This window comes from Rhinoderma darwinii, chromosome 3 (genome assembly GCF_050947455.1).
Source record: "Rhinoderma darwinii isolate aRhiDar2 chromosome 3, aRhiDar2.hap1, whole genome shotgun sequence".
Taxonomy (NCBI): domain Eukaryota; kingdom Metazoa; phylum Chordata; class Amphibia; order Anura; family Rhinodermatidae; genus Rhinoderma; species Rhinoderma darwinii.
The window spans coordinates 209,914,778-209,932,842 of NC_134689.1; the positions used below are offsets into that span (position 1 = coordinate 209,914,778).

The following is an 18,065-nucleotide window of genomic DNA, read 5'->3' on the forward strand; positions in this document are numbered from 1 at the left end:
GGACGTCATGTGTATTCAGAATCCTGACACTTCTGACTCTTTTCTGTGAGATTTCAGCAACTGAAACGAAATCTCGTTTACCTCCGTAATCTCGCGAGATTTCGTTTCCGTTCCACTTGGGCATTAAGAAACTCATTAGCATAAACCAAAATCGCTCCTAACGTTGTGAAAATAGATCGTTTTTTTAAATAAAAAGCATTACTGTCTCCTACATTATAGCACCCATCTCCTTATGTAGGAGATAGGGCACTTATAATGTGGTGACAGAGCCTCTTTAAGCGTATACTGGCTGTTTTCGCTTCATGTTAAGGTCTAAGGCAGTTTTGGTCTGACCCACAACATCTATCTTTGCCATTATATCACTTTAGTCTTATGTGAAATGATACCTTTAAGATACTACATTTATGTCAAAGAACTGAAATTGCTGCTTATTACATGTCCCTGACTTTTCCTCTCATTTACAAAGTCAAGCTTGGTGGGGAAGAACTAATAAAAAGACGCAATGAGTGTGACATTTGGATGTACAGTAGTTTTCTCACAAGTATAATAATTCTGTCAGAATTGATAAATAGCAGGGGGTGGTGAAACATTTTCTCATTTTATGTGCTTCTGGAAATCAAAGATAATGCAATATAGCAAGGGAAATAAATAAAATGTCACTTTGTAGAAACAAACAAACAAATGCTAACTGCGGTAACAGATCAATGCAGATCTGTATGGATCCTTACAAAGGGTAAAATATTGAGAAAGTGAAGTTAGTTATAACAAAAGATTTTATAGCAACCCGTCCAGCTGCACACAAAATGTGCCCCTTTAATTTAACAGCTTGTTGCCACCAAGCACTTTGAAATTACTCGCAAATAACTTTAACCTATTGTACTTAGCAAGGTTCCTTTAAAAGGGAGTCTGTCAGCAATTTTGAGCTCCCAAAATTGCTGACAGCGCTATGTGGAGGAAAGGCAGGGCAGTTTTATAAAACCTATTTTGTTGGCATTGCAAGTTGCATGACCAAGAAATGGTAGTTTAATACCCACCATGCCGTGATCGCAAGTGTCACACAGGTGGCCCCTTGATGCTCAAGTGATCCAGGCTCCCCTTACTGAACGTTACCAGCCTCTCTCCTCTGCTCTGAGTCACAGTGTTAGTGGTCTCCTGATTGTACGCTGGAGCCGTCACTCATAGCAGAGAGTGGCATTCGTGGCCGCAGAATCAGGGGGCATTATATGTCTCGGACATGCAACTTGCATGACAGACACAACAGGCGTTGTTACACTGCCCTCCTCCTCCTCTACATAGTCTCAAGTGTTATTGAATTGCAAGCTGAGCGATTCCCCAAAGGCTGCTGGAGACTGCCAGGAAAGAGCGTGCAAACAAAACTGCAACCTCAAATCCGTCGCAACTCTGATCGACAGAGTCTAAGGCTACTCTAAGGTTTTCGCCAGAGCCGACCACAAGGTGGGATGGTCTTTGCTGCATAGAACCCAGATTGTCTTAGCAGATTTCAGTGTTGGATAAGAGGAGCAATGCAGACAAAACCTGAACAGAATATCCAGCCAGCCAGAGGGTAAACAGAAAGTCCAAAACAGAGCAAGTGGAAATCAGGTACAGCAGAGGTCAGAACCAGCCAGGAGCAAATGATCAAAATTGGTAAACAAGGGGTTAACGAGAGACAAGCCGAGGTCAGTTTCCAAGCAGTGCAGAAAACTAGGAGAATCACAAGTAAAGACCAGGTGGAGGAAGCAGGTATAAATACAACCCCACACCTAAATGGCGGAAAGACAGATAAAAGAGATAGGCTCAAAGTAAAACAGAACCGCCCAGAAGCTAGAACAGTAGTCATGGTAATCTTAAGGGAACAGGCATTTTCCTAACATCAAAACTGCTGACAGATTCCCTTTAGTTCTGGGTGTAATAGTAGGTGTTTGTACAATAACATTGAGGTCTAAAAGAGTTTGGGGAAAAAATGTGCTAATATAAAATATATCAGTGTCGAAAGGGGTAAATGGTTACAAAGTGATTTTTTTTTTTAGGAATTCAGACTTTGGCGAGATTCTTTATATCAAAAACGAAAAGGCTTGCAACATTTGAGGATTTTCCCAGGAGTTGATGGCCAGCCAAATTGACTCTAAGGATGCAGCGACAAATAATCCAGAAAAAAAGAAACATCCTCAGAACTTCAAGATACACTAACTTCATTCACATGACTTTATAAAAAAAGGGTCAGTGTGTGGGCTGTATGTTTTATGACAAAAGTGGGAAAAGATCCCATCAAAGGAAAGCATCGAAGCCTGTCGATAGGATTGCCTACAACCTTCTGATGGAGTCTGACCCACTTTTGGCATATAAGGCTCTCACACTGACCTTTCATACAGCCATTTTAATAAGGTAAGTCTAGAAAACTAGTTGACACAAATAGTATGCTAAAAGTAATATAATTTTTTTTATGAGTAAGCCTAATTAACATAAAACTGCAAAAAGAAAGTTATAACAAAATATACACTTTAGAGATCAGACATTCAGAAACTATTCTGTATAACAAACGTGCAATAATAATGGACATCTGAAAAGGGTAGAAAGGGGCAAGTACTTTTTCTTAGAACTGAAGTCTGCAAAAGTATAAAACAAAAACTGTCCCAATAGATAAATATTCTAGCAAGACCTAATTAGAAGGGAATAGATGGGACTTCTGAATCATCACACTGAATCATCAAATCTCATTAAACATGCCCTGAAGAACTATATGCATTTAAATAGAAATTCATCATCACAAGTTTCTGGGCTCTAAGTTTCTCAGGAACCATATTCATTTCTCCAGAGGGAAATAAGATAAGAGACCTAATATGCACATTTTGAATGGCAAATCCTGACATTTGATAGAAATCTTACAATACCATATGCCAAACATACTCTTCCTGAATCTCAGTAAAATGTACTGCAGAGAAATATAACACTTTCGTACAGCATGGAAGGACCTATATGTCCTTTTATGGTGAACCAAAATTTGACCTCAGATGTAGACTTAAGTTCTCTTTACATGGGCAGAGCCTGGTAATGAGCGCCAATTGGCGATAATGACTTGTCGATCGGCGCTTGTTTTCTCCATTTACATGGAGCAATGATCGTGGCTATATGGGCATGAACGATTGTTAATATATTCATTCGGTCCCCATACAGTTTGCATATTGTCGTTAGCACATTCCCGGTTTACACGGTAGATCAACAAACAATCATTTTTATGATAGCATAAAAGATCAAATCAGCCAATGAAGGAGTGTTTATCCGTTCTTTGGCTGATCGCTGCTATGTTTACATGGGTCGATGATTGGGAACGAGCGTTTGTTTGCCCGATCATCGACCTTAGTAAAAGAGCCTTTAATCTGACAAATGGGATAGTATTTCCCTGAAAAACATTGCCTTAGTACACACACAAAAAAACTTCTATACATTCTGGAATTCCATACACAACTTTTTCGCTCAAACAGTGACACCTTAATGTATACACATTTAGTTCCACCGGCACTAAGGGGACATTCAAATAGAAAAAAAAAATGGGGGCAGATTTATTAAGTACTCTACACTGGATTTGTGGTGTACAAAAGTCACAATTTGCGTAAAAACTGACAATTTTTCAACTCTTGGTTTTTTTTACGCTGTAGTTTATTACGGCACCATTTGTACTGGGAAACTAGAATTGATTCCTCCATTGTTTTTTGAGTTTCATTTTTACAGCGTTCAACATAACATGTTAATTTTATTCTGTGTGTCAATACTATTACGGTGTAATATTTGTCTTATTTTTCACTATTTTTACAAGGAATAAAACTATATATATATATATATATATATATATATATATATATATATATATATATATATATAAATGTTAACTGTGTTTTACTTTTGTTTTTAGAAATCCCCCTAAGGGACTTGAACCAGCGACCATTGGGATTGCTTGCACACTATACTTCAATACGAACATATTGCAGTGTGTTGTGTTTTTACCTGGTCCTATTAATGCCTCTTGGCATCTGTCGTATACATATATTGTCAACCGTTTTCACCGCCACTACTACATGTGCCACTGACAGTGTGCCTTATCATCCTAGAAAGTGAAGAAGCAATGACCTGTCACTTTGACATGGACTGATGTATAATGGCCCCTGTATCAGAAGGCAGCGGCATGCTATAAGCACCAGGAATAAACTTTAAATCTATTTGAAAAAAAAATGTAATTTGGACATAGACGAAGGTATAACGGCAATGTATAACTGCTTGATGCAGAACAATACCCCAGTTTTTGGTGGTACTACTAGATATATGCACAACAATGAGGTTTGTATCAGCAGGCAGTGGCACGCTATCACCACCAGGATTATTATAATTGGAAAAGATTTGTGAATGCTGTGATGAAGATTGGTGATTCGCAAATCAATGTAAGAATTATAGAGTTGCAGCAGCTGTAGCAGCAACAGTATCTTAACTAACAAACTGACCGACTCCTAATTCTCTTTAATGTCTCGCTCTATCAAGTTATTGTAAATCTAACGATCTAATCTTTTCTCTTCACTTTGAAACACACTGACTGACAGTTAATGCCCTTTTACACTGGCCAATTATCAGGCAAACGAGCGTTCACAGAACACTCGTTGCCGATAGTTGCCCTGCTTAAACAGGGCAACGATCAGCTGATGGACGAGCAATCGGCTGATTGCATCATTTTAAATGCCGAAACTATTATAGTTATCATAGTGTAAACAGGGAGATGCGCTGCCGACATGATAAAAACGTATGGGAACGAGCGACCGGAGTAACTAGTGCTACTTCCCATACTAGCTTCCTGTGTGCTGTCTCGTTGATCGGCGCTCGTTTACACGGCCCATGTCGGGCCGTATAATATCACCTTAATCCACTATCTATCTGTATTCTGTGTTTTGCTATCTATCACTCTTTGTCTGAAGTCCTGTCTCTTCTATCTACTTGTATATCTCCAGCCAAAAGCAGCAGCATTTCCTGGTTAGGCTGTTTATAGTGGCTATTACTTATATGACTGTCATTAAATACATGCATTAAATACACAGTGGCAAGAAACTTTAACTTGACTTTTTCAATGGCTTTTGTTGTGAGACATCACTCTGCAGCAAGTTTATCAGAGTCAAGATAAACTTGGCTACATCTCTATATCCCTCATGATTGGTTGTGCTGCAGGGAGGGCTGCCTGCAAGGCATTACATTATGGAGAAGCCCGCCACCTGAGGTCATGTGATCCTTCTCAGTCTTCTACTGATTTGTAAAATGGCCAACGCTATTTTAAGCGTTTCATGAAGAATGACATTTACATATATGTCAAAGACAGCAAAAGTAGACATATATATAGTAGTTCTGGAAAAGGCCAGAAAAGACACACTCTGAACACCCCTATCAAGTGAATAACCATTTTGGTTGCCCCAAGCAGGAGAATCCTATTGAAGCAGGTCCTAAACATTGGATTTACACATATAAAAATTTCATTTTGCCAGCAGACAGTCCCTTGACATCTACTTTTACGAGAAACAAGGATCAGACCGGTTTTAACCATTCCAAACATGCTCATTTAACCAGGATCAAACTGACCCATCAGAGTACCAGAGGACCCTTTGATGGGCCCAGACTGATATCTCCTGTGTGCAATGATAACAAAGATTATGATAAAATAAAAAGTGGACATGCACATGTTCTGTATAGATAAAGGGTGGGCCCTTACAATAATTTCCTCCGGTGGGCCCAAGGAACCCTATTTAGACACCATGTTTGGCCAAACTGAATGAACATTTTGATGTAGAAGTTAGGGGGTAATATCTATTGGTCAAATGATAATATCTAAAAATCCATTGCCAGCTACAATGTTGAGAAAAGTATTTACCCCTGACCCGATTTCTTCTATTTTTGTTAATTTGTCACCTTTAAATGTTTCAGTTCATCCAACTAATTTTAATATAAGATAAAGACAACACGAGTAAACACAATATGCAGCTTTTGTAAAATCATTTCATTTATTGAGGATAAAAATTTATTATAAACCTATATCAGTCATGTGATAAAAAGTAATTGCCCCCCCCCCCTAAGCCTAGTAACTGGTTGTACCACCCTTGGCAGCAACAACTGCTGTTAAACATTTGTGATCACTTGCGATTAGTATTTTACTTCACTGTGGAGGAATTTTCACCCTTTCTTCTTTGCAGAATTTATTTAATTCGGCTACATTGAAGGGTTTTCGAGCATAAAGTGCCTGTTTTAAAGATACCAGCAGTGAAGGGCAAGAGGTTGTCACATGAGAGAAAGTCCCTTGTGGGCTGTAATAAAAGGGGACAGCAGTACAGTAATGAAGCTGTGCTGATACAAGTGAGATAGCTAAGGGAAGGGCATCCTGGATTCACAGAACTCACATTCAGTATTACTGGGACGGGCACATCCATACCAGAATAGTTACTAGCAGCAGGTCTGAAAATGAATGAAGGAATGGAGATTACAGCCTGAAACGAAGTGCAACTTTTCAACTCAAGGTAACCACTAATATATATATATATATATATATATATATATATTCAGGAGAAATAAATCTTGCAGCACTCCAACAGGATGAATGAAAAAAACTGTGATTTATTCAAGCCAACATACAGAGGTGTGACGTTTCAGTCCAACATTAGGACTTTTTTCTAAAAAAGTCTTAATGTTGGACTGAAACGTCGCACCTCTGTAAGTTGGCTTGAATAAATCACTGTTTTTTTCATTCATCCTGTTGGAGTGCTGCAAGATTTATTTCTCCTGAATATTGATACAGTCCTAGGATCTGGACTGCTTGCTGGCACCCGTTCACATATGTAAGCTTTCTCTTACCGAGATTGAGCTGCTGCTTTCTCTGTTTGAATATATATATATATATATATATATATATATATATATATATATATATAAATATATATATACACAGTTAGGTCCAGAATTATTTGGACAGTGACACAATCTTCATGATTTGGGCTCTGCATTCCACCACATTGGATTTGAAATGAAACAACTGAGATGCAATTGAAGTTTAGGCTTTCAGGTTTAATTCATGGGGTTGAACAAAAATATCATGTGAAGCATTTAGTAATTGCAACCATTTTTCTACACAGCCTTCTCATTTCAGGGGCTCAAAAGTAATTGGACAAATTAACATTACCAATAATAAAATGTTTTTTTTAACACTTTGTAGAGAATCCTTTGCAGGCAATGACTGCCTGAAGCCTGGAACCCTTGGACATCACCAAACGCTGAGTTTTCTCCTTTGTGATGCTTTGCCAGGCCTTTGCTGCATGTCACGGCACAGGGTGTGGACCCACTGGGCCGTACCACGTAGTGGGATAGCAGCTGGCCAACTAGGTACAAAACAATGTCTATAGTCCAGAAAGGGTACCTGAGGCAATGTAGACAGTAGCGGTGACACAACTTGACTTTCACTGTAGATGGCACAGAGGCACGGTAGCACAGGATACAGGGTACAGGCAGCAAGAACGGGTAACACTGGGAACTGGAAAAAACTGGGAGACCATTTGCAAGACAAACTTTAGGTATACAACAACGCTCAGGCAAAGATCAAGTCAGCAGAGCCCCTTTTATAGTCCAGCAGCATTCTGGGCTACTTACTGATTTTAAACAACTGGACGCATACTGGCCCTTTAAGGCCATGCACGCATGGGCGCGCGCGCCCTGCGGGAAACAGTCTCAGAACCCGGAAGTGAGTGCGGGCATCTGGATGGAGATGCCGCCGAGAACACAGACGTCCATGGCCACGGCCGTCAGAGGGTAAGTCTGAACGACGGTCCGCAGCCATAGACGTTACACTGTAGCTGTCTTCAGTTGTTGCTGGTTTGTGGGTATTTCTGCCTTAAGTTTTGTCTTAAGCAAGTGAAATGCATGCTCGATCGGGTTGACCTGTGGTGATTGACTTGGCCATTGCAGAATATTCCACTTATTTGCCTTAAAAAGCTCCTGGGTTGCTTTCGCAGTATGTTTTGGGTCATTGTCCATCTGTACTGTGAAGCGACGTCCAATCAACCTTGCTGCATTTGGTTGAATCTGAGCAGAAAGTATATCCCCGAACACTTCAGAATTCATCCGGCTGCTTCTGTCTTCAGTCACATCATCAATAAACACTAGTGACCCAGTGCGTTTGGCATCCATGCATGCCCATGCCATCACACTGCCTCCACCATGTTTTACAGAGTATGTGGTGTTCTTAGGATCATGAGCTGTTCCAAGCCTTCCCCATACTTTCTTCCTTCCATCATTCTGGTACAGGTTGATATTAGTCACATCTGTCCAAAGAATGCTGTTCCAGAGCTGGGCTGGCTTCTTTAGATGTTGTTTGGTAAAAGTCTAATCTGGCCTTTCTATTTTTGAGGCTCTCGAATGGTTTGCACCTTGTGGTGAACCATCTGTATTTGCTCTTATAAAGCCTTCTCTCTATGGTAGACTTAGAAACTGATACACCTACTTCCAGGCGAGTGTTCTTCACTTGGGTAGATGTTGTGAAGGGGTTTTTCTTCTCCATGGAAAGGATTCTGTGATCATCCACCACTGTTGTCTTTTGTGGACGTCCAGGTCTTTTTGAGTTCATGACATTACCAGATCGCTTTTTTTTTCTTTCAAGAATGTACCAAACTTTTGATTTGTCCACTCCTAACATTTGTGCTATCTCTCCGAAGGATTTCTTCATTTTTTTAAGCCTAACGATGGTCTGTTTCACTTGTATTGAGAGCTCCTTTGACCTCATGTTGTGGGTTCACAGCAACAGCTTCCAAATGCAAATGTCACACCTGGAATCAACTCCAGACCTTTTACCTGCTTAATTGATGATGGATTAATGAGGGAATATCCCATGCAGCCCATTAAATAGCTTTTGAGATAATTGTCCAATTACCTTTGTTCCCTTAAAAAAGAGGCAGCTACATTTTAAAAGGCTGTAATTCCTAAACCCTTCCTCAAATTAGGATGTGAATACCCTCAAATTAATGCGGAGGGTCTGCACTTTAAGCCTATGTTTATTATATAACTGTATATTTAATATGTTTTGGTAAACAGCTGAAATGCCAAAACTTCTGTCACTGTTCAAATAATCCTGGACCTAACTGTATTTATTTTTAAAAATGTTTTCCATGTACAAGGTGTACATGGCTTTTAAAGAAGATGTTTTCTGACCACAGTAGTTTAAAGAAATTGTCCTATCTGGACAATCACAGCTCATATGCTCTCTGTATTAGACTAGGCGCAACTACATATTACATGGTCACCAATTCATCTGGTAATGAGCGGCCACAGGGACCTTACCCCGACGATAACAGCTGATTTGAAGCAGCTTCATTCTATGGAGAGTTTGAGTAGTTGCATCTACCCCTTTTGATAGGTTGTCAAAAGAACTGTTAAAGAAAAACTACAGCAGGGAGATAATATCGATCTTTCCTTGTGAAATTCAGGGGGCAGAAGCGCTGGTGGCACGTCATATATAAGGGACATCAGTGCTTATACAGGAACAGAGTTGTCAATGCGCTCTTGGTGCAATTTTGGTTGGCCAGCCACTCCTGGGAAGGTTCCCCACTGTTCCAAATTTTCTCCTTGTGTGGGTAATGGGTCTCACTGTGGTATGCTGGAGTCTCAGAGCCTTAGCAACTGCTTTAAAACACTTTCCAGACTGGTCGATTTCAGTGACATTGCTTGTCATCTATATTTAAATCTCTTTAGAATGTGGCATCATGTGCTGCTGTCACGATGCGGGGTGTGGACCCATTGGGCCGTTCCACGTAGCGGGATGGCAGCTGGCCAAACAGGTATGGTACAGAGTCTTATAGTTGAGAAAGGGTACCTGAGGCAATGTAGACAGTAGCAAGGCAGGCTCGGCTGGGACCAGCCAGCAGGTAGACGTCAGGCGTGGAGTAGCAGAACAGGCGTGGAATGCAGCACAACATGAAAACAGCTCAGCACGGCAGTAGATCAAGATAGCACAGGATAGCACGGAATACAGGATACAGGTACGGGGAACACTGGGAACTGGAAAAGACGTAGAAGACCATTTGCAAGACAAACTTTGGGAAACAACAACAACGCTCAGGCGAGGATCAGAAGGTCGGTGGCCTCCTTATAGTCCAGGAAATCATGTGAGTTAATGATGATGATTTTCATGTGCGCACGCTGGCCCTTTAAGGAGTGGGCACGAGCGCATGCGTGCACCCTCCGGGAGACAGTCTCGATACCCGGAATTGAGTACCGGCGCCTCACAGGGGGATGACGCAGCACAGCAGAAATATGTCCATGGCCGTCGAGGGGTAAGTTAGAACGACGGACTGCAGCCATAGACTTTACAGTGTACCGCTCTTACGCCCCTCTTCTTGGGGCCAGAGCGTGAGAGAAACTTCCTCATGAGGACAGGGGCATTGATGTTCTCCTCTGGCTCCCATGACCTCTCTTCTGGACCGAATCCCCTCCAATCCCCCAAATAAAACGTCCTTCCTCCCACCTTCTTGGTGGCTAATATCTCCCTTACCTTGAAAGTTCCTGACAAGCTGCCAGGAGCCACTGCGGAACTAGGAGCTAGGAGTCCTAGAGTAGCAGTTCAGGACCACGGGCTTCAGCAAGGAGACATGGAAGGAGTTAGGGATCTTGAGGGTAGGAGGCAGCCGCAGTTTGTAAGAGACCGGGTTAATTTGTAGCAGGATCTCGAAGGGTCCGAGGAACCTGGGAGAAAATCTGCACGACGGCACCCTCAGCCCGATATTCTGAGGATCAGAAGGGCGGTGGTCTTCTTATAGTCCAGGAAATCATGTGAATTGATGATGATTTTCATGCGCGTGCGCTGGCCCTTTAAGAGCGGGGACACGAGCGCGTGCATCCTCCGGGAGACAGACTCGATACCCGGAAGAGAATGCCGGTGCTTCACAGGGGGAAGACGCAGCACAGCAGCAGGATGTCCATGGCCGCCGTCGTCGAGGGGTAAGTTAGAACGATGGACCGCGGCCATAGACGTTACAGCTGCTTTTTGAGACCCTCCAGCCTGCTTCACATTGCCAGACAGGTTCTATTTAAGCTGTTTAAACATGTCTTTCAGTATAGATGTCTGGGTGTGACTAGTGAAATTGAACCAAACTGTCAAGTGAATTTAGTCAATTTAATATAGTAGCTAAGGGGGCAATTAGTCTTTCACATAGAGCCAGGTAGGGATGAAAAACAGTTCTCCTTCAACAAATGAAATAATTATTTAAAAACAGAATTTTGGGTTAACGTGGTTATTCTTATATTTAGTTTGAAGATCTGAAACATTCAATTGTGAGAAATCTGCAAATATAGAAGAAATTTGTAAGGGGGCAAATACTTTTTCACAGCACCGTATAATCAAAGTACAGTGATATCTGTACTCCAAACATAAATTATCATAAAGCCCCTCTTTGATACTACCATGGCAATTCTACATGAGCATACAAGAAACCATATTTTTTGACAACATCCCTCTATAGTTCTTCTATAAAAAGCAGATGACTGTAATAACATAATTGGTGATAATGTATCAACAAGACAATGTAAAGCTGTAACTTGACGCTTCAAGGCAATGGTGAGAAAATTAAATGTACGTGAGAATCCACCTACATGGAAATTACATGACCTTGTATATGTTCTTTATATATTATAAACGTGAAGTGAGCTATAAAAATCTAACATGATTATATTATTGTACAATTCGCTGCTGTAACAAATCTGCACCACTCACAGAGCCACATTCTTATGCAACGCTTCGTTCAACCCCCAGGAGACCTGCGCAGAAGAGAGCAGGGCTCCATTGCTGCCGGCCGGCGTGGAAGTGGGATTAAGGTGAGTTTGAACAGTTTTTTTTTTATTGTAATAAAAAAGTGTGTGGCTGTATCTACAGGAGGGGGCTATATTTACAAGGGGGACTTTATCTACGGGGGAGACTTTATCTACTGGGGGGCTTTATCTACGGGGGGTGTCTATCTACACGGGGCGGCTTTATCTACGGGGGGTGTCTATCTACAGGGGGCTATATACTGGGGTGGGCTATCTATGGAGCACCATATACAGGGGTGGGCTATATCTACAAGGGGGCTATATACAGGGGTGGGCTATCTGTGGAGCACCATATACAGGGGTGGGCTATATATACAGGGGGGGCTATATACAGGGGTGGGCTATCTATGCAGCCCCATATACAGGGGTGGGCTATATCTACAGGGGGGCTATATACAGGGGTGGGCTATCTGTGGAGCACTATATACAGGGGTGGACTATATGTGGAGCACTATATACAGGGGTGGGCTATATCTACAGGGGGGCTATATACAGGGGTGGGCGATCTGTGGAGCACTATATACAGGGGTGGGCTTTATCTACAGGGGGGCTATATACAGGGGTGGGCTATCTGTGGAGCACTATATACAGGGGTGGACTATATGTGGAGCACTATATACAGGGGTGGGCTGTATCTACAGGGGGACTATATACAGGGGTGGGCTATCTGTGGAGCACTATATACAGGGGTGGGCTATATCTACAGGGGGTTATATACAGGGTTGGGCTATATGTGGAGCACTATATACAGGGCTGGGCTATATCTACAGGGGGGCTATATACAGGGGTGGGCTATCTGTAGAGCACTATAGGGGGAGCTATTTGTGGGACACTATATACAGGGGTGGGCTATATGGGGGCACTATTTACAGGGGGCTCAATGGGGGCACTATCTACAGGGGGCTCTATGGCAGACACTATCTACAGGGGGCTCTATGGCAGACACTATCTACAGGGGGCACAGTGTGTGTGTGTGTGTGTGTGTGTGTGTGTGTGGGACATGGTGTATGGTGCTATTATAATTAGAGGTGCAGTGTATGGCGCTATTATATTTAGGGGCATAGTATGTGGTATAATGATAACTTTATCTTTATTTATAGGTGTAGAAATGTTGGAAAAGTGAGAAGCTGAAGACATCTGAGCGGCAAACTGCAGAAATGGGCTGTGACCGGGACAAGTCATCATAGAGGTCTGGACCGAATGGAGAAAAAGAACTAGAATCTGAGACGTCACCGGTGAGTCACTTAATGTAAATGTTCATTCTGTCTCTAATCAGAACTGTAGTCACTGTATGATCTGCAGTGAGATGATGGGTGGTATGATTATGATATGATTTATTTTTTGTGAAACAGCATCTCCCAGCATATCCTTACCATTGTTCGGCCGATGCTGGGAGCTGGAAACCATTTAGTGTGAACCTATATGTCAGGGGTTGCACTAAATTGAGCTGTATTTGTGCTGGTGCTACATATATGTATTGAGCTTGGTTCTGGAGCTGTATATATGTACTGAGCACTCTTCTGGTGTTGTGTAGAGAACTATATTTCTTGTAAAATGTACAAATGTTTTTATGCTCGAGTTACATAAAAAGAAATGTGGAAAATAAATGACATGTCATTGATTGATAGAAAAAACAAACAAGGCGGGGGGAAGGAGATGTCGGGAAAGAGGTTGGGGGGGGGGGGGGGACGCCCAACTGAATCTTTGCCCCGGGTGCTGGAGAACCTAGTTACGCCTCTGGGCCTGGGTATTCCTGAGTGGGACTCTGGAGGGACCCAATTCTGAAAATAGTAAAGTACAGATTGTAATGGTGTAAAAAGTATCATGGTTGGTTAATATATTGATTATAGAGACACATTATTGTCACATGTTTCGTACTCATTGATGTAGCATTTGAATCATCTTTTGTAATTCTGACCCATTTTCACTGACACAAGCATGCCTTAGAATAACTTTTAGCTGAATAATGAATTCTAACAGCTGTGAACTAAAGCAAATGACGGTGTTAATTTTTGCTTCATTTCCATGGAAATGTGTTTACTTTGTATTTGCTGCCATCTGTATGGTAGAACTGACAATTAGTAAAATCCCAACAGGGTAAAATGTAATGCTCAAAGGTTTCTTGGTTTTCAAGGGTTTGTACAAACAACAGGTTATTTTATTATAGTATAATAGAATGCTCCTCTGTATTAAATTATTTTAAAGGTTTGTTTGAGATGAAAAAAAAAAAGATCTGCTTTTTTCGAGAGACATGTACTGTGTCTGGTTTTGCATTTTGAATGGGGATGAGCTTCACAAATGTGCATTGGCTTTTCTTGGCAGCATGCAGAGAGCTTTACACAGGTCATAGGCAGTATACGAGTTGTCTTCAGCTCCCAATGTGCAGCCTAGTAAAGCCAACAGGAGCCAAAGGTGCAATACGCTTAGGAAAATACTTGTGCCTCTTCGTTCTTGCAAATTGGCAAGTCTCAGGACGTAGATCCCATAGACTACAATTTTGACATGTGTCTTTGACATGCCACAATTTGTTTAAATGATAGGTACACTTTAAAGGCTATGGATATCTTTGCACAGATTTTTTTGTAATTTTGCGTGGTCTGCCACTTTCTGGCTGAGATGCTGTGGTTCCTAAACACTTCCACTTTGCAATAATACCACTCAATGATTGTAGAATATCTAGGAGGTAAGAAATTTAAGAAAACTGACTTGTTGCAATGGTGGCATCCTATTATAGTACCACGCTGGAGTTTAGTGATCTCTTTAGAATGAGCCATTCTTTCACAAATCTTTTTAAACGCAGATCGCATGGCTAGGTCATTAACTTTAGACACCTGTAGCAATAGGATTGAATGAAACACCTGAATTCAATGATTAAGGGGGGGTGTCCCAATAGTTTTGTTTATATAGTGTAGATGCAGACGGTACACTGTTCCTGGTTGCTGTAGGCTCAGGGCTGAAATTATCTGATCTCTTTGTCTCCCCCTCCCTTCTCTCTGACCATTTTAAAGATACCAGCAGTGAGGTGGAAGAGGTTGTCACATGAGAGAAAGTCTCTCGTGGGTTGTAATAAAAGGGGAAAGCAGTACAATAATAAAGCTGTGCTGATACAAGAGAGGTAGCGAAGGCAACAGCATCCTGGATTCAAATAACTCACATTCAGCATGTATTACTGGGAGGGGCACATCCATACCAGAAAAGTTTAAAACTAGCAAGCCTGGGCATGAAAAAGACCCTCCACTTGTCACGGGTCAAAACGTTGCCATTTTTTACTGGATGTCAGACTGGGTTTGTCTGATTTTACAGCGTGACACCGCTCCTGATATCGGGATTTGTGCTGCTTCAAATACTTTATTTTTTGGATGCCTAACAGTGTCATCCATCACCCATATAGAGTAATATAGGATCCGTTTAACAGATACAGTGTGAGCTTTTTAATGATACATCGATTAAATGTATACCATTATATACTATAATATATATTATAATAGCATCCATTTCTCGGATACAGCCCGAAAAGCTAATAAAAGTCAATGACATACCTGTTAAATGGATACCTATGATGGATGCCATAAGTTGGCATCCATCACCCATAGGCTAATATAATATGCGTTTAACAGATATATTTTTGTACATGATGCTACAGGATGGAATAACATAGTCTACAACACTATTCCATACTTTTTTTTTTTGCAGTATACTGACGTATACCAGCCAAACGGAGGACACTCTTTTGGCCTCCATCTGACTAATGGGCTCCTATGGACATGTTTAGTGTGTACGTTGGGAGTTTCATACACGCTAAATGGAGGACCAAAGTATGAACCCATTTAGGCAAAAAGTACAAACCCATTTTAGGAAAAATCTGCCTCAAAATTTCTTCAGGAATTTTCAGGCAGATTTTGACCTGCCTGCACTCTGTTTGCCACGTTTTTTGCGGTGTTTTTCATCCGTGGCAGTTGATCGCCGCGGGCAAAAATCACCGTAAAAAGCGCTTTCACTGCCTCCCATTAACGTCAATGGGAAGTCAGAAATGGAAACGGCCAAAGCAAGATGCTTCTTTTTCCCGTGAGCGTTTTTTCCGCTCGCTGGAAAAAAACATCTCCACCTTCCATTGAAAACAATTGGAGGCGTCTTCGGACAATTTTTTGGCACGGTTTTCGTGTCAGAAAACGCACCAAAAATCTTAGTGTGAAGTGGGCCCTAAGATCAATACCATCCCTCTAATCCTCCAACCCAATATCTCTATCATCTCCTTCATGAATCTTCAAGAAGTCTTTGCACTCTTCCACATGACAATTTGGAAAGCTAAAAGGTGTTCTTTCATGTCATATGCAGTTGAGATAAACTTGTGATTGTGAAGGGATCTATTTGCTGAAACACAGTAGATTTCCTATTTAGAAACCATATAAAAGAAAGCTCAAGATTCAAACTCTTAGGACAATAAGGTGGTCAGTTTCAAAATAAATGTTAATAAAACTAGAAATATTTCACATTAATGTAAGGCAGTTTGTGCCTCCTACATACATATAACAAACTGTACATCCATTGATCTAACACATAAAATAATCTCACTCGGATGCGCAGACATGCCGTGTCTATTACAAGATAAAGCAGTCAGATCAGGTTTCCTTGAGACACTAAATTTTCATAATTGCTCTAATTATCAGATTACTCAGAAATACAATGTTACAAATTAGTTGAAAATTACATTTTAATAGGTTCAACATTACTTTGATCTTTTAATGTTCCATGAAAATCTTCCCACATGTAAAAACGATAACAGAAGGGAATATTTGTAATTTCCCAAAATAGAAAAGTCATTCTGCTTAATGTAACTTTGTTTTTAATGAAATGCATAATTAGACTGGAAAGGACCTTTCTGAGTATACAAATAATTAAAGAGACATCAGGCAGAGGTCATTTCTTACCACACAATGGCTAATTCATATAGAAAGCGGTGCAAATAAAAACACTGAGCTTTTTACGAAGAGATAAAATAAACCCATTAGACTAGCCAAACATGATGCATAAGCTAACCCCAAAGGCAGAAGGCAGTTCCAAAATGATTGTTAATGGCAACTGAAAATACAACAGGAGTTGAAAACATCCAAATTTAGCAAGTTGGCAACTATGGTTGACGAAACACTATTAGAAAGAATAAGCATCTTCCCAGTAGATTAACAAGACTCTTGATGACCAGCAGTAGTGGACCTATAAGACAGTTATATTTGTCTTTATTTGGGCCACATAACAAGATTGATGCAAATATGGTTAGAAATGAAAATTAATTTAACCAGAAATGTCATAAAAAACTGCAGCATGAAAACACCAAAATATGATTTTACATGCAAATAAACTATATAGCAATTCACTTTACTTACCTCCTCTGTGAATTACCAATGAGGTCTCATTTCCCACAGGACATTCTTTGAGTAACTCTACTACTTCTAAATGGTTCAAATTCTGTACATTCTGCTGGTTGATCTCCACTATAAGGTCCCCTTCGAATAAACCAGGGCATCCCTGAACGTCTAGTATTTGCTTCACTCTCTGCCCAGTTGGACTGTCTGCTATTGTGAAGCCAAAGCCCTGTGCCCCTTTCACAATGGTTAAGGTCATGAGTTCTGCTTGAGTGGCTCCAGAAGAAGCCATTGATACATTATCATCATGTGCAGGTGGAGGTGGTGGAAATGTATTTTCAAGCTGACTATCTGCTGGGATGGAGTGCAAAGAAGGCATGGGTCGTTCTGCTACATCTGGTAGAGATTGAGACGTCCTAGAAATGTATTCCAAATAGGTCTCATAGTTACTTCTTCCATTTACCACTACTGGTGGCCTTTCTATTACTGCCAGAGGTGGAACCAAGCTGCTTGCAGGATCTTCAGGATCATAGGGTAAGGGATATCCTCGACATAGCACCAAGTTTACACTTTGACCAATTGGGACTGATTGGAAGAGTTTGACCACATCTGCATGTGTGTGGCCAAGGACACACACTTCATTAATATACACAATGACATCACCTACAAAGAGAAGACAAATGAATGATACAATTATATTAGAATTACCATTCAAACACAGAAAATGAATTATATAATTAATAAGATGAGAAGTTGCCTATTCAGTCTGAATATCCAATACTGAAAATGTAAAAATTTACTCAGATGACCACATAGTTATGAAATAAAGCACACATG

The 18,065-nt window shown here is 40.9% G+C and overlaps 1 protein-coding gene across 1 annotated transcript in view; it reads right to left on the bottom strand.

Moving 5' to 3' along the window:
- Window positions 1–18,065, bottom strand: part of MAGI2 (membrane associated guanylate kinase, WW and PDZ domain containing 2) — a 967,915-nt gene that overhangs the window by 128,257 nt on the left and 821,593 nt on the right. The window contains exon 10 of the mRNA XM_075857349.1: window positions 17,250–17,891. Coding sequence (XP_075713464.1) covers window positions 17,250–17,891 — 642 coding nt within the window. The remainder of the gene's footprint in view (window positions 1–17,249; window positions 17,892–18,065) is intronic.